Source organism: Adiantum capillus-veneris, chromosome 7 (assembly GCF_014529385.1).
Source record: "Adiantum capillus-veneris isolate H3 chromosome 7, ASM1452938v2, whole genome shotgun sequence".
Classification (NCBI taxonomy): Eukaryota; Viridiplantae; Streptophyta; class Polypodiopsida; order Polypodiales; family Pteridaceae; genus Adiantum; species Adiantum capillus-veneris.
Genome location: NC_140937.1, coordinates 93,599,408 through 93,626,354, shown reverse-complemented (window position 1 = coordinate 93,626,354; position 26,947 = coordinate 93,599,408). Strand labels below are relative to the sequence as shown.

At 44.2% G+C, this 26,947-nt stretch overlaps 1 protein-coding gene across 1 annotated transcript; it reads right to left on the bottom strand.

The window, feature by feature from the left end:
* Positions 1-340: 340 nt before the first annotated feature.
* LOC147454234 (polyadenylate-binding protein RBP45-like) lies at positions 341-26,691 on the bottom strand. Its single transcript, XM_086516244.1, has 6 exons — positions 26,291-26,691; positions 3,014-3,491; positions 2,098-2,171; positions 1,887-2,017; positions 815-911; positions 341-728 (listed from the first exon to the last, which is right to left on the bottom strand). Exons 1-6 carry the CDS (start codon positions 26,543-26,545, stop codon positions 549-551), a joined length of 1,215 nt encoding a protein of 404 aa, XP_086372370.1. The 5' UTR covers positions 26,546-26,691; the 3' UTR covers positions 341-548.
* Positions 26,692-26,947: the final 256 nt, after the last annotated feature.

Here is a 26,947-nt window from a genome sequence, read left to right as displayed (position 1 = left end):
TTTTGGACATTAGCCTTCAGGTCGCAGACTGCGACACCTGTAAAGGGCTCCCCCTTCCGCCATATTATGTTAGTAGATGACAAATTTGCCCAGAATTGAAGATGTTTCACTAAGAAAATATTATCCGACGTATCGTTTACAAAAGGGGAACATACATGCTAGGTTTGGGGTTTCTTTTTTGCAGGCCCATGTTTAGCCGGTGGTGGTTTTGGGGGGGGGGGGGGGGGGGGGGTAATTAAGGAGGAGAACCATAGTAAGCTGTAAAAGAGTACTTTAAATAACCACCACCATACATGCAGAGACTTGTAAGGAACAAATTACAAATTCAAAGACAAAAGAATCAACAAAGCTTCATAATCTATTCTGATACTTCACTACAGAAACCAGAGCTGGAAAACCACAAAAATAAATTTGAGGCCCATAGTACAGAGATGCCAGTTTGTGTCACTATAACACACATTGGAGTTAAAATGCCTGCAGATTTGCAGGCCGTGAGATATGGGCAGAGATCCTCTCATCAAAAGCCTAGAGCTCATCCAGGTATGTCCCTAACTAACCTGCTGTGGATAAGTACCATAACTAGGATAACTGCTATACCCATATGCAGAGCCATCCTGGAGATTGGGTGCATAGCCATAACCCTCATACCCTTGATTGTACGTATAATAACCGGGGTTCCATTGAGAGGGATCTGATTGAGCCTGATTCCAGCCTCCATACTGACCAGGCTACACAGAAGCACATCACACTTAGCAACTGCTTACCTCATATTCAACTTGAAGAACTATTTTTTGGCAAAATATACAGCGTTCACCTGTTTATTGGCAGGACTCCTTCCCCATGAAAGGCGAACAGTTTGCTGACCAATAAGAGATCCATGAAGTTTCTGTATAGCCTCTTCAGCAGCAGATCTGCAATTTTATATACAGCAAAGAAATGTGTCCACTCCCAACTTTAGAGACGTGCATGCAACGCAGATTGAAGCCTAAGCACTAAAATCAAGTGTGCTATGGCTAACTCTTTCTGATCAAGCTTCGCACACAAAACTAGATTAAGTAATAGGCTATTAGAATATTGACACACATAGGAGAATATGACATTCTTGCCTTCTCAAACTCGGGCCTTTCTTAGCTGGTTTTCGCTAAAAACATCTAAATGGCTGTTGATTTAGTTAGAAATCGCTAAATCCGATGGCTTTTTGGCCATTTTCCAGGATAACATAAAAGTTTGGGCACATAGAACAAAGGGTAGTTTTAATAAATTCGAGAACTCAAATGGTTTGAGCCTTGGATGTCTGAGCACTGAAAACTAAACTATATATGACAAAATATGAACTAGACATGTAATCTCCATTATATATATATATACCTAGATAAATCCAGGATAAGCCCAGATTCACCCTTGAAGGAAAGTGTAAGGTATAGACCCATGGTAGTCCAGCTCCATCATGCATAGTATTGACTAAATACCACGACCTCCCCACTAACGTTGTCAGTGCCCGATAGTGGGGGTAGAACTAGGTCCTAACATATGCTCCCCAGCACAACACACAATACATGCACACACACATGAGCATAGATCAACACATAGTTCAGCGTACTGAGTTTCTGTCATGACTCCGGAGATCAAGGGCAGACTCAGCCATAAAGAAGCCTAGCACTAAAAGGAGCATTAAATCGGAAAAATTAGCCTCCATTTCTTCACATTTGGTTTTCTTGAACCGGTTTTCCCTCCTATCTGTGTTCAGTAGTCCAATTGAGCAAGATGAATTGCATTACAATTTCAAACAGTTTATGGCTTGTTAAAAACAAAGAAGCCACCATAATAAATCTCCAATGAAGTGCCAAAAGAAGACAACAGTCGTCGTAAAAAAAGAATCGAATTACCTGTTAACAAACTGAACAAACCCACAGCCTTTTCCAACAGGAATCTTTACAGAAACCAGTTCACCATATTGACCAAAGATATGTCGTAAATCTTGATCCTTCACATTTGGATCAAGCCCACCAACAAAAACCTGGGCAGTGAAATAAATGTCAGACGAAATGTGTAATTGTTACAGGCATCAGAAGCAATACAAAACAGAAGGGAATGTACAGTTGTATTGTTCGGATCATTCTCTGAAGAACCCTGTGCAGAAGAACCATAGCCTTGATACGTTGAGGATGATGCTGTTGATATAATCAAACAAAAAACAGAAAGCCACCTTCAACCTTGGAGTAATGCCGTTCTTTGACTAACTTTCATTCCTAATTACCACCACAACAGCACACGCAGCCAGAACTTCAAAAACTAAAGGACAAACTCACAAAGCCTTCAGCAGACTTGTACTTCTTCAACGCGCATGCATATACACTACTGGCCTTCCATAGTTTCAATAGGTTGACCTATGCGCTGCCCCTTAAAGTATTCCCCACCCTTGTTAGGAAGACCCTCATAAAGGGAAGATATTAAAAGAATAAGAAATCAATCAACACTGCTAATGAGTGACAATTAGCCTACAACTTACAAACAAGAACCAAGAGAGCAGCAAAGCTCTGAAGCTAAAGCCAAATGCGGGATGTGCAGCAAAATAACAATCATGAAATAACTGACCTAAACAAGTGATCACCACCTAAAGCAGGATGCTTTCCACTTCGGAAATCTCCGGGCCCCTAGATGAAGTGAGCCTCTTGACCGCCTGTTTTAAGACAAAATAGCCTTATAAGCTTTTAAATTCCCAACTCCTAGTGTTTTGCCCAAGATAAATTTTAGAAAGCTTTCATGGCACCAAAGCTGCGCGCATCCCGACGGAAAAAGGGAAAGAAAACTGAAATAGCTGAAGGACACTCAATGCTTCCACTACATTCTTTAAGAGGACATTCACCAATTGCATCACACACTCCTTAAAGACAGCTAAACATCCACAATTCGCCTAACTGTTTTCAAACGAATATTTAGTAGATCAGCAGATAAAGTAATCAAAATTTCATCGCAGCATAACAGTAATGGCTACCAAAATTATTGAATGTACCTTTCGCATTGAATTGTTGTTGTTGATTCAATGCTTTCTTAGGTGTTGCGACATTTATCCTCATTGGCCTGCTGGAACAATAGACACCGTTCATTTCTGTCATTGAACGAGTTCTTTCAGCATCATCACCAAATCGAACAAAGCCATAGCCCTTCGAGCGCCCAGTGAGAGTGTCAGTCACAACCCTGGCACCCTTCACTGAGGCATAGCGGGATTTGAATGTCTCTTGTAATACTTGATCCGTAACATCTCCAGCAAGATCACCCACAAATATAGAAAGATCAGAACCTTCCATGCGCCTTTCTCCCATGCCAAAAGATGCCCAATTGAGCCTAAAAGCTTGTTCTGTCTGTGGCATGGGAGCACCATTATAGGTGTTCAAGATCCTTTCAGCTGAAGTATGAGACACAAATTCGACAAATCCATAGCCCTCAGATGCCATAGTCTGCTTGTTCCTGATAATCTTAACATTCAGGACCTGCAGTTTGAAATCAGAAATGTTGAGCATGACAATAACTTGGAAGGGCTTATTTTATAAAATCAAAATCACACAGCTCAAGGATGTGCATTACTTGGTACACCAAGGTACAAAGTGACTCCAATTAACAGGACTTGGAGTGCTCATGTGCAATCCTTGTGATTGGGGTTTCACCTGCATGTGCGCGTGCGCGCGCGTGTGTGTGTGTGTGTGTGTGTGTGTGTGTCTTTCTCCCACACAGGCCAAAAAGTACTTGCACATCATTTTAAATTGCATGTCAAGGAGGTGTCGAATTTCACAAACTTCTGACATGTCAAGCCACTGAAGAACGGAGCCAACCTGCAGATCCTAGCCGAGGGGCTTGAACACCAAGTGAAGAAGCAGAAGCAGCAGAAGAACTTTTACCGACTTACCAAGTCTTGCCCGAGTGACCTATTTTTAAAGAAGTTCCACCAACTTTTGGGACCCCCTCCAATGGGGCCCAAGTCACGTAAAGGCATTAAAATAAAGCTGGACCCTCACACACAAAAGACAGCGTGGAAAATTAATGATGTGTCACCTGCTATACGAACATCCCACAAAACGCGCTGGCTAATGATGTGGCATCCTCTACGGAATTCCGGATTTTACGCTGGCTTGCTGACGTGGCAAAACTATACAGATTTCCGTGTTTTGCGCTAACTGCTGACGTGGCAGCACTGTACTGTACGGATTTCAGCTTTTGGGAATCTGTTTTTGAGCCACTTTCAGTTTCAAGCTTTTCATGTGGCTTAAATCTGCAAATCTTTATCTGTTGAATTCTGACCCTATGTCGATGGCGACGATGCGACGACGACGCACTAAAAACGCAAATGTTGAAATCTGTGTTTTCCGGGCTGAAACTGTGAACTGCGCGGGATCTGACCGTGCGGCAAGGATCTGCTACTGCAGGAAGGTGAGATCTACAAGGTTCGGGGGTTCTACTGTGGGTACTGACTGCTGAAAACTGAAAACGCTGAAACGTGCTCAACGTACAATATGTCATGTCTAGGAAAAGGAATCACAAAAAGACGCTCACGAAAATACAGGAAACGATCACGAAAGAAACACTCGTACAATGCATGCTGACTTATCATGCGAACACCTAGTACTTCTTGTAAGGGTTCTTTGTAATCTGCAAATCTTTATCTGTTGAATTCTGACCCTATGTCGATGGCGACGATGCGACGACGACGCACTAAAAACGCAAATGTTGAAATCTGTGTTTTCCGGGCTGAAACTGTGAACTGCGCGGGATCTGACCGTGCGGCAAGGATCTGCTACTGCAGGAAGGTGAGATCTACAAGGTTCGGGGGTTCTACTGTGGGTACTGACTGCTGAAAACTGAAAACGCTGAAACGTGCTCAACGTACAATATGTCATGTCTAGGAAAAGGAATCACAAAAAGACGCTCACGAAAATACAGGAAACGATCACGAAAGAAACACTCGTACAATGCATGCTGACTTATCATGCGAACACCTAGTACTTCTTGTAAGGGTTCTTTGGACCTAGGCTCGAGAGCCAAGATCGGTTCTTCCTGACTGATCGAATCTACAATGAGGTTAGCTTCACTAGAGAAAGTATCAACTAACACATCATCCTTGTGAACAATCACACTTCATGCAAATCATCATGCTTGTGAGAAATCACATCTTGATCATGCAAATCATCATGCTTATCATTGTCATTCAATTCATCATGCTTCTCATAATCATGCAAATCCTGTGTGTCATGCTTGGGAGAAGAAGAGACTGAGAGAGTCTCCGTCTCTTGAATCTCTTGCATCTATGTCTGCACTTGAGAAAAGAGTCGCAAGAACTCTTTCATGTGTTGGCCGCTCTTTTCTTGCTTGGTTCTCGCGATCAAATTTGGCTTAACTTTCTTTTTCGTTCAAGTCGTACTTACGCTCTATGGCCGCCATTTCTTCTTCGTAGGCCTTTCTGTCTACTTCTCGTTCTGCTTTTCATGCTTCGCGGTCTAACTTCATGTCCATCACCATCTTGTCGAAAGCCTCCATAGGAGTTAGTGCAATCCTTGGCGTAGATGGGGAAGGGGAAGGGGAAGGGTCGGAAAAACCTCCTGGTGGGAAAAATTCGCCTCTCTCATGCTCATCACCTCTAAGCGAAGTATCCATTCCGCTTCGAGTGATGACCATTCAGAAGTCGTGGGTTCTTGTGGTCTTGGGTTCTTAAAGTCCACGAGGAACTTGGGTTCTTGGGAGTCTTGTTTCTTGGGTTCTTGAGGTCTTGAGGTTCTTGCGGGTCTTGAGGTTCTTGAGGTTCTTCTTGCGCTTGCAATCTGTGTTAGAGAAGGATCTTCTCTTCACCCGAGTTCTGCTCTTTTCTGCGGGCGCACCCTTTGGCGGCCTTGCGCTCACACCAAGGTTGCTTTTTCCCACCTCACGTCGATTGGCCGGCCGCTAAGTGCACGGTCCGCTCTCAATGAGGCATAAGGGGAGGCTCGACAAGCCGTTCTTTCTTGGGTTTCCTGTCACTCTTCAAAAACAAATCGACACGCCCAAGTGGACTTGGGTTACGTGTGACCGCAACAAGCAAAAAAAAATTATGTGGTTCTCTCCTTGAGTGATACAGAACACTGCCAAAGCTCTGATACCAATGAAGGGTGCAACTGAATGAATGTTTGAACTTTGCTCAAGATGAGTGCTCCGAACTGTGCTCAAGGTTCCTTTTACTTACGGAAGGGAGAGCCTTCCGTTCCTTTAGTGAGAGAGTGCAATGGATACAAACAAAGTGAATGGACACTGTGAATGGAAGTGCATGAGACTGAGAGATAGAGAAGAGAATACGACACCACAGACGTTGTAAAACCCTCCTTCGAAGGCCCCACTCTCTATGGCGAGAGTGTTCTACTAATGATTGCACAAATATCTACAATGCTTGGACTTGCCGACGATGATGAGGACGACGACGAGACGGGCTGAAATCTGAAAACTCTAAGGGCTGAAATCTGCAAATATCTATCTGCTGAATTCTAACTCTATGTCGATGGCGACGATGCGCCGACGACGCGCTGAGAACACAAATGCTGAAATCTGCGTTTTCTGGGCTGAAACTGTGAACTGCGCGGGATCTGACCGTGCGGCGAGGATCTGCTGCGGGAAGGTGAGATCTGCGAGGTTCGGGGTTCTACTGCGGGTACTGGCTGCTGAAAGCTGAAAATGCTGAGTCTAGGGCTGATTCCGTCGCGAAGATCTGCAAAAACGCTGAGGTTGATCTGCAAACCAAAAACGCTGAGGCTGAAACCCGACCTTGCAAGGAAATCTGCTAACGCTAGGAAATCTACTGCGTTGCTGTGGGAATGTGCTAACGCTAGGGCTGATCTGTTGTCTGCTATCGTCGGGAATCTGCTATTGCAAAAACGCTGGCTGATCTGGTGCAAAAACACTAGGCCTTGTGTTGAGAGAAAACGCCAGAGTTGTCACGGGGGTTGGTCTTGCTGAGAAGTTGCCTGTTGAGCAAGGTGCTCATGCTGCCTCTTCTGCCAGAAAGTGCTAACTCTGGTTTGCTTATATATTATCTTAGCAAAATTGCCCTACCTAGTTCCCAACAAAAGTCACTTAAAATAATAAGTGAAAAATGTCAAAAATAGGGAAAATAGGTCTATGCACTGTAAAAATGCTAGTGATGGGATCTGACTGGAATCTGATGGTCATGTTGTGTGCAACCAGAGAATATGCATCTAATCTAAGTGTCTGGACATGCACGGTCTACAAACAGACTCACAAAAGTGCCAAACCACTTCCTATTCTAGATTGACTTGACTGAACTGAACCCTTATCATGTTGTAGCTTGTCCACGGACACATAGGGTTGGATGTGTCACGTGACAGTGTCCCTTCCGGTGTCCTTTAGGTTCGTTTCCTTGGAGGCTCAATGCGAGCGATACACCATTAGACTACCATCACCATTGCAAGAAGATTGTCTCTCCAAGCAACTCTCCATCATGCAAGAGCTTATGGACCATGCCGCGGTTGGCTACAAACTGATCGAGGGAAATTTGGTGTGTCACAAATTGAAGACGTGGACAAAATGTATGGACATGCTGACGTTGCAGAGTGCTGCATGGCAGAGTACGGATTTTTGGTTTCAGCTTTGACAATGATGACGTGGCAGAATATACGAACTTCCGCGTTTTACACTGGCTACTGACGTGGCCTTGTTGTACGGATTTCCGCAATTGGCGCTGGTGCTCTTGACAGCTTTTGGAAGACCAGTTGCTTTTGGGATTGAATTGCTTTTGAGTTTCATGCTTTTGGGGCTATGCTTTTAGCATCCCTTGTAATCTTTAAAAGTGACCCAAGGAGGCTCACTTCTCAAAGCATGTCGACTCGAAGCCTGAGAGCGAGTACCCGCTAGAAGTTGTACTTTGCTCAAGAGAGATTGGCACCACTCTTTGGGGCCAATCTCTCTTGGCACGGAACTACGTCGGGCCGTGTCGACTCTCGTAATTTATGAATTGTTTTAAGGCATCTTTGCTGTGTCGCACCGATCCCTTTTCTCGCGAAACCTATGGATTCCGAAAAGAATCAATTGACCTCTTCTACAACTACTGAGGCGAGAGAAGGCAATACAACAAATTCAATCGACTTAGCAAAAGATGTAACAAACTTGGACACTTCAAGTCGAGAATCTACAGCGACACCACAATAAAACACTTCAAAACAGTTCACAATTCACAATTGATTCCACACTGGCCCGGCATAGTTCCGTGCCTAGAGATATTGGCCCCCAGACTGGCGCCCCTTTCGGTATTTCTTTTTGTATTAATCCGCAACTCAAAGTACAAGGGAGTAGCCGAAACTCACCCTCTGACATTGCGTCTAGATGCTCTGAGAAGTGAGAGCCCAACTACTAATTTAAAGAGTTTACAAGGGATACCAAAAGAAGAGCCCCAAAAGCTGAAAATCAAAAGCCTTGTAGAATAAAGCAAAGCCCTCTCTCTCTCTCTCTCTCTCTCTCTCTCTCTCTCTCTCTCTCTCTCTCTCTCTCTCTCTCTCTCTCTCTCTCTCTCTCTCTCGCGGAAATAAAGCAAAACAAAAGAGTTCTATCTCTCTCAATTGCGCAGCAAAACAAAAGCAAAAGCTGCCGCAATTACCCTGCTTTTCCTACTCCCGTAAATTCCGCTACGATTCTCGGGCGTCAGTACAGCCTGCCACGTGTTAGTTCCCTGCCGCCAACCAGCTACGTCAGCATTTCTAGTTCTAGCCAGAGGATTTGTGTGTGTGTGTGTGTGTATAGTGGACAGCCACATCACCAAGTTGTGACATACCCCCTCTTGAAAGCATTGTAATCGCCCTCGATTATGCCTGCAAAACAGACAGAAGCCATAAAGTGTCTTAACAGACACTGACTGTTAGTATCGACGTGCTAAGAACACACATCTAGCACATGTACCAATCAATAGTCACATCACTTGACATCACAGGACATCACATGACAAATCACATTCAACACAAATTCGGATCTCAGACCATGATTTATCGGCAATGCAATTAGCAATCGCATCTAGATCCACTCAAGACCTCATAGATGCCCGATTGACTAATCCCTATTGCAACCATGTCTATCGAGATCATTCATACCAAAATGCTGCAGTCATTTCGTCTATCAGTTCCTACACTTAAACAAGTCAAGAACAAATGACATTCATATAACCCGGAATTCCATTTCATAAAGTCATACAGCACAATACTGTCAGCTCTCAGTATCCCTGAAGCTCAAAGAGACATCACTGACGTGTATTCAAAAATCGAGAATCTATTGACAAATGAGAGGGGTGACTCTCCTCTTGTGCAGCCCCCTGCACCAGATCTCCGGCCAAGCTGAATTTGGGGTTCTATTTGGAGTAGACTAGGCTAAATCAAAAGCTTTAAGGTAAACTTTCACAATCTGAGAAGTATCTGCTAGATCCTCCTCTTCCATCCACTTCGCAGCCAATGCAAGATAGTTCTTGAATTTAACCAAGAACCGCCTTCTGACTTTACCCTTATTCTTTCTGTCCTTATATGCCAATATCTGTTCAAGAACAAGAATCTCCTCGTTTTCTTCCACTTCGGGTTACTTATCAGGCTCGCCGTCTTCAGGCATATCACCTTTAATAGGTTTCAAGAGACTCACATAAAATGCATTGTGAATCCTCCATGTGTCAGGCAATTTAAGTCGGAAGGAGACATCATTGATCTTTTCGGAGATCTGGAAAGGTCCGTAGTATCGCATACTAAGTTTTGGAAAAAGCCTCTAATTTGCCTTCTTCTTTCTCGGGCGTGCCTTTTCAAAACATACGAGCACCCAATCATTCTCCTTCAATTTCAAGTCGCGACGATGGCGATCTGCTATCTTTTTCTATCTTTCCTGAGATTTCTGCAAAGCCTCGCGGACCTTGGCAAAAGCTGTGTCCAAGTCGCGCGTGTACTCATCGGCTTCAAAAATCTTATCTCTCATGCTTAGGAAGGGTGGAACCTTCGAAGCACCTTCAATAATCTCAAATGGCGCCTTCTCCGTCGAAGAGTGTATCGTGTTGTTGTAGGCAAATTCAACCAAAGGTAGATACTTTTCCCATTGAGCCTTTTGATATGAGATGTAAGACTTCAATAAATCTAAAATCACTGAATTGGCAATCTCAGATTGCCCGTCAGTCCGCGGGTGGAAAGATGACGAGAACTGCAACCGTGTACCAATGTTCTCCCAAATTGCCTTCCGAAACAAACTCGTAAGCTGGGGTCCCTGTCGGAGACGATCGCTCGGGCATGCAATGTAATCTGAAAATCTGGGCCACAAACAGTCTCGCTAAGTGATCCGGCATGACTATTTTCTTTACTGGAATGAAATGAGCCAACTTGCTATATCTGTCAATAACAGTCCAGATACCATCGTGACCACTCTGTGTTCTCGAGAGATCAAAAATAAAATCCATTGAAATACTATCCGAGAGGCGGGTGGGTATGGGCAAAGCCTGTAACAATCCTTGTGCTTTTCGTCTGTCAAATTTGACCTTCTGGCATACCAAGCAACTGCGGACAAACTCGTCCACATCGTTCTTGAGTCCCGACCAAAAGAAGTATCTCTCTACCACTTTCAAGGTGGTGGCAATGCCGCAGTGACCCGTAAAAGGTGGATAGTGGCATTCGGTCATAACCTTTTTCCTCAACGATTGTGTAACGCACCACATGGTTTTCCTCATCAAGTATACCTTCATAAGTTCAGAATAGTCTGAACTCACGAATTATAAGAGGGAATAAAGCACTCATAAAACTATAAAAGCAAGGGACACACGAAAAGAAAAGAAAAACAAAAACAAACAAACTAACTAACTAAATCACTTTGATTGCTTCGAAACAAAACTAGATAAAACAAAACATTATTAACTTAAAAATGTTTTCAAAAAAGGTATGTGTAAACTAAGTTTACGCAACTTACTTGGCTTAAAACAAGTACTCAACTTTAAGCAAAAAAAAAAAAAAAGGATAAGACATCTTAAAAACTTAATCCTAGAAATCAAACTTCACACAACAACCTATAACGAAACACATTCTTAAGTCCTCAGGTAAGCTAAATATGAAATCGAAAAATGAATACTACTACAAACCTACGAAGAGCAAAGAACCAAACTTGACAATATGTGATCTCAACTTCACTGCTTGTCCAAACAGGAAGAATAAGATTATCACCTTTATCATGCATAGCTTTGACAACAGCTATGACATCCCTACTCACGTCGTCGGTGCCCAAGAGTAGGTGCAGGTTTACATAGAGGTCATTCATGCTTTGAACGTACTCTACAAAACCAACGAGCTGAGTTTCTATCACCCTCCGGAGGTGATGGGCATACTCAGCCATGATAAAGGCTAGCAATTGTCAAGCTATAGTGAAAATACTAGAAACGCTAAAGATCAAAACAACAACATAAGGTGTTATTAAGTCAAACAATAAGTCAGCTTTTTAGCTCCCCACTTCTATTGAATTTACTACTGATTATCTTGAACATTCCAAAGGAAGAAACACTAAAAATAAACTTACTACGATGCAAAAATGAACGAACTTTTTTCATGATTCTTTTGAATGAGTATCCTTTTTCAACTAGTAAAGAAATAAGATGGCAAGATTGAACAACAAAAGTAGATTTACTAGAACAAAGACGAGAACATCTAAATAGTTGAGAGCAAATGACACCGTACTTAGCTAAAAGAGAAATGTTCGAAGAAATGTGAGGCATGCGGATGATTTTTAGATTGGCATATTCTGGTTCAAGGCGCTTATCATAGATATCTACTTCTAATCCCAACGGAGTCTAAAAAATCTTAAGGTCTAAAAAGGCACAACAATCACTATTTGTGGTACAGTTAAGTTCACAAAACTCCTTGGGATAAATCCCTCCGCCTACAGAACTCGAATTCAAGTACATAAAATCTTGAAAAGAAGGAACGTAAGGGACAAAAAGATCATCTACAAAGCGTCTTACATTGCATAACTTGTGCAAAAATATTGGGCAAGTGTTATCAAGGACAAGACGCTCCATAAAATCAAACTCATAAGTAAAAAGATAGAAATTAGCAAGAAAAACAGCACAATTGGTACCCATAGGGATACCAATTGTTTGCTTGAAAAGAGAGTCGCCGATGCTTATATATAAATTGTCCAAAAGAAAATCTAACCAAGATATGATGTCAATGTCACCTACAATCCTGGTGAATCTCTTTCTTCCTTTGTCTACATCTACATTCTTATTTTTCAGCCATAAGAAGTCAAAGTTCAAGGCTGACTTTTCTACTAGCAATGCCTTGTACCTATCCTTCTCAAGCTTGTACGCAAAAACTTTTGAAATAAGAAACTTGACTCTAAATTTAAGGTCCTCCAAATTTAGCTTCATGTATACCGTTGTAAAGTCAAAAGTTCGGAGACATAAAGGAGAAGATTTCTCCTTAAGGCTTCTTGAAGAGTTCAAAAACTTTAAAACAGGAATCACACCTACTGAATCATTTAAAATCCAACTTGAATCGGTAGGTACGTCTGCTTCCTTTAGCATATTATTCCACAATTCATTTACGCTAGGTAAAATGGCTTTGAAACAATAACTAAGCCATTTGGAAACCTCGGTCAAAGAGGTGTTACAAGAAGCAGCTATAAATCCAGGCTTTATAGGGTTCTTGTGGAACTTCCAAACGGTATATAAAAAAGGTAATTTAGGCTGGCACTTAAAACCAAAAGACTTACAAAAGTCTTCATGTTTCAAGATAACCTCTTGCATTGAAAGATCACAATCACTATAAGTCTGAGAATTTACTTCACCTAACAAGCATTCTAAATAGAACTTTTTGCACGTAACAACAAAGTTATTAGAGCACTTATCTACATAAGAGATTACAAAATCACGATGAAATTTCCTAAGAGCATCACGATCAGAAGAAGATAAGCTATTCCTTCCTGAAGAAACGTTCCGAGAGCAAGATGCTAATTTCAAAGAAGCTTTCTTCAGGATTACACACTTCCAATGGGTAAAAATACCTTGAACTCCTAAAGACTCCTCAAACTTGACTACGAAACTGGAAATTCCTTTTTCTATGGCTTTGAGAAGGCAAGAGTCGTTTGAGGAAGGGAGCCTATATTTAGTACCTCTTGAGAAAAGGTCTTTAAAAGAATCCGAAGGAAGGATAGAACAATCGGCAGTAACTACATGACCCAGAGCTCCATTTACGTAAGAAGAAAAGGCAGTTTTACTACAAGGGCAATCAGTACTTGAGATTGCAAGCCTCTCTTGCTTTTTAAGATTACGTCCTATGTCACTATAGTTGAAAGCTTTTTGTCCTAAAGTTTTCACATATTTGAAAGCTATGACAGGATGGTTCCATACCTTTCTCACACAAGGAGGGAGAGCATCCAAAGCTTCTTGAGATCTCAAAATAGAGCTTAATCCAATCTTGTCTAAGTCAGGGGAGGTAAAGATAGTTATCAACAAATCTTTCTTTCCAACCAAGGGATTTTTCAGACTAGGACATTTGGACTTCAGAAATTTGCCTAACAGTACTCGAAGTTGAGTACTATGAGACTCTCTTAGCTCCAAATCTTCATAAGAGTAGTTCTCAAGGGTATACAAGAGCTTAAATAGGATCCTTATATTATACCTTTCAAATATTTTATAAGAAAAAGAACCCAATTCCATGGCGCTAGATAAGTAAATCAATCTCCGTTTGAAATCTCTATAAGCAAAAATTCTATGGTTAGAAGGGTCATCACTCTCAATTCTAGAGATTGAAGCCCTAGGGAGACCTTGTACTCTACTAGAAATAGTGTTGTGCAAAACAACTGGATTGATTTCAGGGATAGAAGGCGGATCTAAACAAGAACCTTTAGGAATCCAAATTCTTTTAAACTGACTTGAAGGGAGAACTAACTCGGGTTTGGGATGCCTTCGCCAAAGCATAGGTTTCTTATGGTAAATTGTCTTATTTTTACGTAAAGAAGACTTTCCTTCCAAGTTGAAACCTTTAGGGAAAAAAGTATGCAAAGTTCTCATCCAAAACAACTCTCGAGGCCATGCTGATTTATAGAACTCTTTAGAGTTTCTAAAATTACCTAGCCATTCCAAATGGAATATCCCGCTACTGTCTTCCCATCCCGTATCCGTGTGAAAAGTTTGCAAAATCTGTATATGTGGCATACTGATCAACCATATCCTCGAAGCTCCTATGATGTGTAGCGAAAATAGTCAGAAACAACAGTTCAGCCACCAAATTCTTCTGTACCTGCACATGGACAATCTGGAAGTGAAACTATGACAAGATGTTCGCCCAACGCATCTGCTTTTCCAATAGCTGCTTCTGCGACAAGAAGTAGCGTAAACTTTGATGGTCTGTAAAGACAATAAAATCCGCTCCGAGTAGGTAATGCCGCCACTGAGAAAGAGCATGGATAACCGCCAAAAGCTCTTTCTCATAAATCTATGCTGTCAATTCCGGTCTTGAGAAGAATCGGCTCTTGTAAGCAATGACATAGCCTTCTTGCATTAAGACCGCACCCAGACTACGACCACAAGCATCACAATATACCTCAAATGACTTTTGCAAGTCCGGCAAAGTCAAAATTGGTCCTATAGTCAAGTTCTCTTTCAATGTCTGAAAGGTAGTCACCTCTGTAGAACCCCACGAGAAAGGGACTCCTTTCTGTGTCAAGATATGCAAAGGGAACCAACCTCTGCAAACTTTAGAATGAACCGCCTCTAGTACGAACACAGTCCCAAGAAGCTTCTAACTTCACGGACATTCTTCAAATCGAGCCAATCACAGATAGTCTCTATCTTGGCCGAATCCATCTGCACTCCTGCTGCTGCTGACACAATGAGTCCAAAAAGTGTATCTCTGGTAGGAAAAATTCACTTTTCTTCGCATGAAACGCTAACTTGTGATCTCGTAATGCCTTAAAGACTTGAAGCAGATGTTCTATATGTTCTACCTCATACTTGAAGAAAACAATAATATCCTCAAAGAAAGTACCAACAAATAGTCTATACTCTCGAAAAATCATGTCCATCCTTCGGTTAAATGTCACAAGAGCATTGGTTAAGCCAAAAGGCATCACCAAAAACTCAAATAACCCAAAAGTCGTCCGAAAGGCTGTCTTGTAGACGTCTCCAGGCGCGATTCGAATTCGATGATATCCACTCTTCAAATCAATCCTGCTAATACACGAGGATCCATGTAATCTGTCGAGTATATCATCGATCCTAGGAATCGAAAATCTGTTCTTGAAGGTGATTTTGTTGAGAGCTCTATAATCGATGCACATTCTCCAAGATCCGTCTTTCTTCAAAACCAACAACAATAGAGAGCAGTACGGTGAAGTACTAGGCTGGACAAGACCCTTTTGAAACCGGCCTGTACTTTCAAAAAGGGCGGTAGACCTTAAACTTAAACCTTATTTGCTTTCACCCATTTAATTTGTCGCCCACTTTACTTGTACTTTCAAGACACAACAAAAGGGGAAAGGGATACAGGTTGCTAGATTGCACCTGTATGAGAAGACCGACACCAGATTGGCTCCTAAATAGGCCGGTATTTCTTTATTCTTTAAAAGAGGGAATAAACGCTGTGGTTCACTACAAGCTGCCCCGCACAACCTTGGCTGAATTTCAACTGTTCTGGCCCGATTTCGGCAACATAACTGTACTAGGAACCTGCACATTCAGTATTCCCACGCATTGGATGACTTTCCCGACGAATACGGGCACTTTGCAAAACCTGGCTAGAATCTGCAGCACGCTGAATTCTCTGTTTTCAGCCCCGAAAATGCGCCAGATCACCTGTACAGCGGTCCCCTCGCGTCCCCGAACCTCTTGGGGGTATTAGGGACCGTTTAGGGCCAAAACCCTAAACCTGCAAAAATGCACAGCAGGCTGTAATTTACTGTTTCGGGCTCCGTTTCACGTGCCGGTCGCATCCGTAGCAAGTCCTCGAGCTCCCGCACCTGTAGGGCTACTTGCCCTTTGAATCGGACGAGATTTCTGGCGTGAAACCTCTCCGAATTCACTTGTACCTGCGGGGGATTAGCCGCTAGCTAACCCAGTACCTGTGCAAGAGGCTCTTGCCTCGGCAATCGCGCATAAACCCACACAACTGTACATTGGTCAATTGAAAAGCCCACTAGAGGGGCATAACATACCGCCATAGGGGAGAGAGAGGGCAGTGCCTAGCGTGCAAGGCATCACTCCTGGCACCGCACTGTACATAAGAGGGAAAGGAAGCACTCCATAGCTCTTAACCTGTGAAAGAAACTTGCAGAATGAGCCTCCAAGCTATAAATTCAGCGCCACTTCTTCTTGCATGAGGAAAGTGCACAGAAATGTGCCACTTGGCACATTTACAGCCTATTTCCCGTTTCGGGGTTCACGACAGAGTACTAAAATGTTCCCCTTGTCATTCCGGAGGTAATGACGCAAACACATTTTCACGTCCCAAAATAGCAGTTCCCTAAATTTTAGGAGATGCTGCCATTGTATCTCTCTAGGTCATCTGACCCCCTTTGTACACTGCAACCACACCCAGAATTGAAATGTAGCCTCTGTAGCAAAGGATTCCACTTTGGCTAGTCAATGACCCCACTTTGGCTAACCATAGTCCTTGTCCAACCTTAATGCTCTCTTGCCCTCAGGCCTGGACTCCTCTGAACAGTTCCACCTAGCTATGCAATGCAAGGCAGTTAGATTTCCCGAGGGGTGTTTCCAAAAAGTGAAAGTAAATAAATAATAAGAAAGAAATCAACAAAAAAGATAGATAGTAGTCACATGCTGGTGACACCCTTTTCCAAGAGGTCTTTCGCTTGGTTCATAATCTCTTCGTTCTGGGTTCGACTCACACGGTAAGGTGGTTGGTTCGGTGGTGTGCTCCCAGGTATCGGAATAATGGTATGATCTTCAGGACGAGCGGGTGGTAACTCGCCTGGCAGGCCCTCTGTCACGAGGACGTGGCAACTGCTAACCTTAGTTGTTGGTTTCTTTCCAATGATTTTTGTTTAATTTTTAAGACCCTCTTTTTGAAGTTGCAAATGCTCGGACATTGTATGGCCAATGTGAACGGTAGTTTCACCCGCAGACGGAAAATTGGTCGACACTGGAACTCGTAAAGTAAAAGGATATCTAGGCTCAGTTCAAGATCATGTAGGTGCCCCTGTCGCACTTAGCAAGTTGGTGGATACTAGGAAGTGAACTCAATAAAGACATAAAGTCAAGGTGGGATCACCAACAAAAAGTATCCGACAGTTAGGCCACACTGCACTTTTGGATGCGGTCCCAATGAGGATAGATAGTCAGATGATCAGCGGGAGCCCAACGGAAGCATCTCCTAAAAATTAGGGAACTGGTATTTTGAGCCGTAAAATCTATTCGCGTCATTAGCTTCAGAATGACAAGGGGAACATTTTATTACTCTGCTGCAAAGTCAACTGATGCACCAGTTGAGAGATTTTTAAGCGAGAAGCCCAATGCGGGGAAATTGCATGTATGAGTGCCAAGTGGCACTTTTTGGCCAATTTACCAAGTCTGGAAGAAGAGAACTCGTAACTGACTTTTTGGAGCAGTTTTGGAGGCTGTTAACGCTGATTTTCAGCCATTTCTCTCCATTTTTTAGCTTCCCGTGACTTTGCCTAGGTCCAAGGAGCTCATTTTCAGCATTGGAAGGCATCAGATACGTGTTTACAAAGCTGTTTTGCTGCGTTTTCAGCGATACGCAGGTTTTGGCAGCCATGGAAATCTTCCCCTTTTTGCATCTATTTGTTCACAGATGCATTACAGGTCAAGGGCAGCAGAGGGGGCGCTCGATTTATGCTGGGGGGATGCTTCATTGAGAACCTGTCACAGATTAAGAGCTATGGAGTGCTTTCTTTCCCTCTCATGTACAGTGTGGTGCTAGGAGTGATGCCCTGCACACTACACACTGCTCTCTCTCCCCTACGTATAGTTATGTGAAGCCCCACAAGAGGGCTCTTCATTTGACTGATGTACAGCTATGTGGGTTCATGCTTTTGTGCTCAGACAATAACCTCCTTGAGCAGGAACAAGGGTAGCTAACTGCTATTCGAAAGCAGGCACCGGTGACGTTCATAACCTCACCGTACAGGTGCATTTTCAGGCTGCGTATGCGCTGTAATTTACGACGCCAGAACCATTGAGAATAGTGTCCCACTGGTAGAGGACAGTTCGGGGACTGTTTGGGGCTGAAAACAGGGCAAAAACCAATAAATACAACGTGCTGAATTTACTGTTTATGGGCAGGAATCAGAGGGTTTATGCCAGTGGAAGAGAGTTCCAGCAAGGAAATTGGTTTCGCGCAAGTTTTGGGGTTGTTATGCAGCCCAAATTTGGTCAAAATGAGTGGTATCTAGCTTGACACAGATACAAGATTCCCACGACTCTTCTTTATAATTTACCCTCCTAAAGAATAAAGAAATACCGAAAGGGGCGCCAATTTTGGGGCCTACATGTTGTCGGCGTCTGCTCGGGGCATTCTAGCTTCCGAGCCGTGTGTGTATTCAAGTGTTAATTCCCGTCGCAGGTTTCCTTTGCAAAGTGCTTTGTGTGTGCGTTTAAAGTAAAGAATTTCGGGTGAAAGCCGACGCTTACCGCCCCACGGGCCGGTTTCACCCTCTTAGAAGCAATCGGCATGAGCGTGGAGAAAATCTTGGCACTCTTTATCAAGTTCAGACATATTTATCCTATCCTATCATCACTCAACTCTTTCAAAAAGATAAAGTAAACAAACACACTAAATTTCATTAATTGGAAATGACCGAAGGCGATACAATAGGGACAGACTCGCCCTTAAGTTTTACATCGAAAACAATGGTTCTACCCTTCACTATCGTCAAAGTCGCTTTCCTCGCCTGATAGTCGACCACGGCGTTGTTCTTGTGGTAGAGGGAATTCTCAAGAGAACATCACAACCTTCCAAAGGCATTACGTAAAAGTCCTCATGCCCCAAACCCCCCTGACAATGCAACCGAAGTTTGCCAATGACACGTGTAATGGCTACGTCACTGTCGGGTGCCGCTAGAACTACCTTTGCTAGTGGTCCCATCCGATCGGGAGTGATCTCGAGCCACGCCACCAGTTCCGGTGAAATGAAGTTGGCCTTGGCTCCTCCATCAAAGAAGATCAGGGCTTCTTGGTCTTTCACTTTGCCCCAAGCTCGGCAAAGTTCTGTACTCTCGTCCATCGTGCTGGGATCAATACTCACGCAATCTGGAACCAAACGTGTTTTCATCTTGCCTTTTCTTCCACGTTCCTTAGTTGCTCTCGAACTCTCAGGCCTCTCATCGTCCTTGTCGTTCTGTTCTTTCTGTGCCTTTTTAGAGCACCTCGCAGAGATATGCCCAATTTCTCCGCATCCAAAACACTTCCCCTCCTTGATATAGAGAGCTCTCTCTCGAGCAGTGAGTTCAAGTCGTGCATCCTTTTCTTTCTTTTCTGGAGTGCTCTTCGTCTTTCTACTTTTATTTGTCGAAGTCTGTTCGGCCCTTTGCGTCATGATTTCATCTATGGGATAGGTCAAACTGCCCAAGTGAATGGCAAAAACCCGTTTCGCATGACTCATCAACTCCTAGATGGAAGCTGATTTTTGTTCCAAGCAGTGATCTTGGATCTTGCAGAAAGACCAACGGTAAACCTCTCAATCTGTTCCTTGCACACGATCTTCTTAAATGAAGAGGCAGGTAGAAAAGAGCTCCAAAATCTCTCGCAATAAGCATTCATTGTATCCTTCTTGGTCATCTGAAGATGGTTCCAAATCGTTCGTATGTCGCGTTCATACTCTCGAGTCCGCCAAGAAGAAATAAAAAGCCTTTTGAATTTGAGCCATTTAACTGGCGCTGTCTTGTTTAATAGAAGCATGGACCACCAAGTTCAAGCATTCCCCTTATAGTAAGAGGCAGCCCTCCGAATCTTAGAGTGCTCTGAGTAACGCCCTCCTAAAAAAGCTATGTCAAACTGCTGTATAAAAGACAAAGCCTTTGAAGCATCTCTATACCCAAAAAACGTGTCAAATTTAATTGCTTGTTCACCTTCCTTGCACCTTGACAAGTGTAATGCTCTTGTCATCAAGCACACTTCTGATAAAATGATACTTCACCTCTATGTGCTTTGTCTTGGCATGAAAAACAGGATTCCTTGCAAGCATAATAGCACTCTGACTATCACAGTGTAGCACAGGAACCGGTGACTTAATGCCAAGCTCTTCTACCAAACGCATGAGCCACAAAGCTTCTTTGCATGCCTCAGTGGCAGCCACATACTCAGCCTCAGTGGTAGACAAAGCAACACATTTTTGCAGTCTGGAAATCCAAGAAACTGCACCTCCTGTGAAAGTAACACATATCCAGAGGTAGACTTCCTGCAATCTGGATGTCCAGCAAAATCTGCATCTGTAAAGCCATGCACAGATGTCTCACTCTTCCGAACACAAATGCACAAGTCTTTAGTGCCTTTCAAGTATCTCAAGATACACTTCACTGCTTCAGGCCCGACGAGTCAGTTGCTTCTGAGCCAGAGGACATGCGTGCAGTTGCTACTGACTTTTACCGTGAGTTACTGTCTGCAGAGCCTCAGTCAAAGCATCGAGATACATGCAAGTGTGGGCACAGATGCCTTGCCTTGTGACTCAGGAGATGCGTCAAAGGCTTGAGCTGCCACTTCAGCTTGAGGAGCTGCACACGGCTCTTAGTGCACTCCCTCGTGGTAGCTGTCCAGGTGAGGATGGATTGACTCCCAGTTTTTTCTTGGAGTACTAGGACTGGCTTGGCCCAGATCTTTGTAGTGCTTTTCAGTACATCTTGCACAAAGGAGTGATGCCTGACAGCATCAGTGAGGGTCTGATTTACCTCATTCCCAAGGAGGGTGGCTCCTTGGATGAGATTAGACAGTGACGCCACATCACCATCCTCAACTCAGCCTACAAAATTCTTGCCAAGGCTCTGAGTTTGAGGATCCAGCCACTACTAGAGAGCCTTATACATGGGACTCAGACAAGTTTTGTCAAGGAGCGCAGTATCCTTGACAACATCTTTACTTTTTGGGAGGCTTCTACCCTAGCGCGGCTCCGTGGTGAGGACCTGGTGATTCTTCTTCTCGATTTCGAGAAGGCATACGACAGAGTTGACTGGGACTTTCTAGAGGGCACTCTACACAGGATGGGCTTCTCAGATGCTTGGATCAGAGGGGTGTTAGCTTTGTACAGACAGGCACACAGTCAAGTTCTTTTGGCAGGAGGTAGAGGTAATCAGTTCATGCTCACACGTTCAGTCGAACAGGGCTGTCCTCTTGCCCCCTTCCTCTTTCTAGTCTATGTTGAGGCAATGAGCAGGTTTTTGATGTCACAGCAGGTTGGTCTACGGGGCTTAGCACTCCCAATTCGGGGAGATGAGCTACTGGACGCTGAGTTTGCTGACAACTCAGCCTTGTACTTAGATGGCTAGGAGGCCAACCTTCACATGTGTGAGCAAGCTCTTGAGACCTTTTGTTGTGCATTTGGCGCACTGATCAACTGGAGAAAGACTGTGGCTTTCTCGGTTGGTAGTGCTCCTGTGCCCGACTGGACGCCAGGTGAGGGTTTCAGATGGATTCCCCCAAGGACTACAGTTCGGTACTTGGGCTGTCAGGTTGGTTTGGACTTGTCTCCCGAGCAGCAGATTGCTCCGCTCCTCTTGTCCATCAGGAGGAAGTTGTTACATTGGAGCTCCACGCGATTGTCTTGGCTGGCAGAGTTATAGTGGCCAACCAGGTGTTGTTGGCTACTATGTGGTACATCACTTCTTGTTGGATCTTCTCGAGTTCTTGTATCAGCTAGGTAGAGCGGCTGATCAGGAATTTCCTTTGGTCAAGGCGAGACACTTTGACTACCCAAGCCAACGTGGCTTGGCAATTCATCAGTCTTCCTTGTTCACACGGAAGGCTTGGGATCATTGACCCAGCACAGCAGAGTAGAGACCTTCTTGGGAAGTTCATCATCCGAGGTCTTCTTCCAGGCGAGGAGCCCTGGAAGGAGCTCTTATTACAGCGGCTTCGTGCTAGGGTGCCTCAGGCAGGAGGCCCTTGGCAACCTTCGACCAAATGGATCTTCACAGAGATGCGTAGAGTTGGTTTGAGCAAGAGACTGGAGGATCGCTTTGATGGGGGGTTGCTTCGATCTTGGGAGCACTTGCGGCGAGGCCTGGAGCAGCGCCAGCCTACTTGCACGGAGGAGCGCCTGCGACAGCCACTTGTTTGGAACCCCATGGTTAGCACTCAGAGAGGGCACTTGGTTAGTAGTCGGCCTCATGTTTCGTGGGGTTCCATGGCAGCGGGTCCAGCACGCTCTCTAGGTGACTCGTTACAGTTTTCAGGCTTGTCAGAGAAGCTACAAGGCTTTCAGCCTACAGGGCATGAGAGGGGTGCAGAGCATGTGTCATGACATTTCAAAGGCAGTACCAGCTGAGTGGCTCACGCCTCTCGAGTCAACAACGGCCAGATGGATGGGAGCCTTCACGCAATTGGAGGTTCTCAACTCTGTTCGGGCTTGCTCAGAGATTGTTCTCTCCCTATTCTTCGAGCTACAGGGAGAGGGACGCTTACAGCGAGTTGCAGTAGAGGCCCCGCAGGTGGCAGAGTGCTGCTTTCAAAGGATCCGAGTGGTGGGCATCTGTGGGAGGACTTGTGTCATCGATCGTGAATCAGCAGCTCTTGAGACTGGACATTTGGAGGTTGTGGGCCTGGGAGTGTTGTCCACTGGCACGAGTACAGTGGGACCCTGGTGAGTGGCTCTAGAGGGACCCTTTCTCTTCAACAGACCACCCAGGTGTTCGCTTCTTTCAGTACACTGTTCGACTGGGACATCACATACTGGCAGCACAGAGAGAGGCTCGCCCCGCTGCAGCACCTCATTGGCAGGAGAAAGGTCTCATAGCTGAGTTTTTGGCAGCTTTTTGCGAGAGGTTGTGGGACTCCAGACAGCCAAGGCGAGTCACTTTGTTTGAATGGTTGGTCGCTCACAGAGCTACAGCAGTTGGGAGTTGGCTAGTGCATAGTGGTCTCTCGGCCGCATGTACAGCTTGTGGCCACCTTGTAGAGAGTCAGCGTCATTGTCTTTGGGACTGCCCTTTGGCACAGCAGGTGTGGCTTCGTGTTCTTCGGCTGATTCCTGCTCTTTCCGCGGCTCGGCAGTACACTTGGGGGGCAGCGGCTTGGTCCACTCTCATGGGCCCGACACTTCAGTTTGAGCTATCTTCCACTAACACGATGATAGTGATGCAGGGGGGGGGGGGGGGGGGGGGCGACCTACGCTCCAGCCTGCCACAGAGCTTACTCCACAGGAGTGGTGCAGTGAGAGAGAGGAGTGATGGGAGCTCATCAGTGGCCTGACACTATGGTTCATATGGCGGGCCCGCTGTTTCCGCATCTCTGAGGCTCGCCCTGTACCACTAGCAGAGATTGTTCGCGGTCTTTGGCTAGAGCTGATCCACACTCTTAGAGGACAGCTAGAGAGACTCCAGGGCAGCTCCGACCGCATGCGGGAGCGTAGAGAGGCCTTCCTTCCACTCTGGCGTCCTGGGCCTTTTTTCACCATGGTCCAGGGTGTACTCAGATGGCACTACCGACCACCTGTGTGGCTTTTCCCTCCTCCCATTTCTTGATTTAGCCCCATTGTAAATATGTTGTTTTTTCATTGGGAGAATCTCCCCTTCATGGTTGTTGTAGCCCTCTCTCGAAGAGGCAGTTGTAGCCCTATGGGCGGTTTCATTAACTAATAGAAGGATCTTTTTCTCAGGAAAAAAAAATGTTTGAAAATGCTTTGCAAGAGTACATACAAACAGACAGATCCTTCTACACAGTGGGAGATGGACCAAGAGGCTCCTCGAGCAGGTGGATATGCACATCCATCAACACCAGGTACTTCATCCATGGCTGAGATCGAGCCGGGCCTAGAGCTCGATGATGAGGAATGGGAGGATGTGCATGATTTACAGCCAGCTACTATGAATTGGGAGGCCTCTCAGGCTAGTGGCTCTTGAGTCTTGAGTCTTGAGGCTCGAGAGTTGCGACTTTAGGACTTCCATTATCCTTATCTTTTTGTATGGCTGCTTGAGCCTTGCCCTCTTTGAGATTTGTAGCTACTAGCATCTTTATGATATTTGTCACCTTCGGTCTTTTGGTATTGTGGTCACTGGTTTGCCCCCCTTGTAGTCTCGCCTCTCATTATGGTATGTCACCTTTGGTTTTTTTTAGCGCCTTGGCGGGCCTTGTTAGCCATAATTAAGCGAAAAGTGTTATCTTTGACTACTACTCTTGCAATTATTTGAGAGCTCTGATTTGTAATTACATATGTTATTGACGATTGTATATGGACATTGTGTTTGCTCAATGTTGTGTATGTGCTATGTACTCTGGCGCCGCACATCCCAATCAAGTCATAATAAGGTTGAATGGTCTTTGAATCGTGTTTTTTGTGGGTATTAGAGTCAAAGGACTCTAGCACTACTTGTATTCAAACACATAACGCTTAAAAAAACAATATATGGGTGTTTTTTTAGTCTCTCTTTCCGCGCCATTCCCGTTCCGAATCAATTCTCGTTCCCCAGTTCCGCAGGGAGGCCCGTTGTCGTTCTCGTTCTGCGTTCTGGGTAACTCTGGTACACACACATACACAAGCTTTCAAATGACACACATACACACACAATCGAAGGCTAAATGAGCAAATGATTAGCAGCTCTTTCCAAAAAACCTTCAATTTTAATCATTAAATATAACATGTATTGCCCAAATCTAATGAAAGAGATAATTAAAATTGAGTTACACTAATCTAATCCTAAAAGAGTTATGAATCAATTTAGTGCTTAAAGAGAGAGAGCACTAAATCTAGCTTAGGGATCTAATTAACGTAATTAGAAGATACTAATTACTTACAAGCTCTGATATCACTTGTAAGGTTTGATTAATTAAGGTGGATAAAGATTAGTTGCATTTATGGTAGTGAGGACTTCATAATAATTAGGAGCAACACAACTTAGAGAGAGAGAGAGAGCACTCAATGAAAATAGACTCGCTTAATTGATTTGGATGAAGAGCAAAATACAAGCCAAGCAATATGGTCTTATATAGGAGCAGAGAGGATGGTGGCAATTTATGCTAGAGTGACATTCATCACGTGGGAAAGGGGTCAGATAGCATGTGGCTATGGAGAATAACATGTGACTATAAAGTGGGATGCATACATGCACATAATGGTGCATGGTTGGCATGGTTGGCTTTAGAGGTTGGTCATGCATTGAATGTAAGCTAAATGGCTTATTCCAACAGTACATAGCAGCGCGCGCGGGCTTTTGGGGGGGTGGGGGGGGGGAGGGGAGAGGGCAACGCAAGCGAGGGAAATGGAGAGGGCAGCGCAAATGGGGGAGATGGAAGGGGGCAACAATTTCATGAAACTTCCCAGCAGAAGTTTGAAAAACATAGATTTTCATGAAACTTCCTAGCATAAGTTTCAAAAGCATAGTTTTTACTCTATAAAAATTTTCACATCTATGACTTCCAGCAAAATAATATTTCGTGGGAAAAACCCAAATATTATACATCATCTTTAATGATTCATATTATAGACAAACAATAAATCATCATGTTTGATATGCCATACCATACTTGGCTGCAACATGGACTGTCCCACCATCTTCTTCTCTATCTAGCTTCACTCCCCTATTTGAATCCTCAGGATATACAATTAAGTGGTAACATGTGACTACTAAGGCTATGACATGCATCTGTACCATAATCCTTGCACGCAAGACTCGAACTCTTGCCACTTCCTCTACTACATTGTTTTCATTAAAACAGTGATGAAGTTGTAGTTTCTAACCCTTGCATTTGGTGACATCACTGAAATTACGTGCCAAGCTAAAAACCACTTTTCAGGCAAGCTGCAAAGAAATCGATAACAATTGACTTATAACCAAATTAGGTGCCTCTTCCTAGCAACTGCATGGACAATGTTAAAGGTGGTTCTCGATCTCTATCTCCAAACAGATTCCCGAGCAATCACCAATATGCCCATCATGACAGTTACATATGAGTGACAGATGACATAACTTCAAAAAGTAGCTGATTTAAGCACCAAAATTATTTAAAAATTCTGACGGCATAAGCACATCTTATAGAAGGAGAATCTTTCAGCCTGAGGTAAACCTAAAACAGCTTGACAAGCAACGGGCTCAAAAATCCAAATAAAGCAGTTCCCTGCAAACAAGAAAATGTGCTAACCTCTCCTGTGTGGGCAAAACAGCTTGCAATGTAGTTCTCGTCCATCCAAAACTGCAAATCTCCAACCCATAGGGTTCGAATATCGTCGGCGTTTTGTGGTCCTGGAGCCACATTACACTGCACGTAGAGCTGTTGAGGCTGCATGCCTGCCATGCCCTGCATCGGTGCCGCCATAGCCCATTGCTGCTGCTGTTGTGGATCTATGTTTACTCCATTTGGGGAAGGGCCAACTCCAGCTCCAGGCTGCATCATCATCTTCAACCTCTGAATACCTAATATTAGGGCTTTATGGCCTCTAGTGTGTGCGCACAGCGCTATGCACGTAGGGTTTTGCACCCAAGAAAACGCAGAGGAGATCTCGCAAGGCAAGGACGGGCCTGCGGAAAAGGAGAAGTTTTGCCGCAATCCACCAAAATGACACAGTCTCTGCACCGTTCGATCTTGGTCACTTTTCAATCGATGCCGTCACTTGACTAGATATCTCTTTGAATCTCCCAAATCTCATTGACATTTTGGCCACAACGGGGAGTACAGCACTCTAATACTTACCCATATGTCCGGCTGTGGATAATATGTCGGACACATTTTAAAAAAAGGTTAATAAGCAGAATCTCAGGTTGATATGTCTGCACGATTTCAAACAAATGTTTAGAGAGT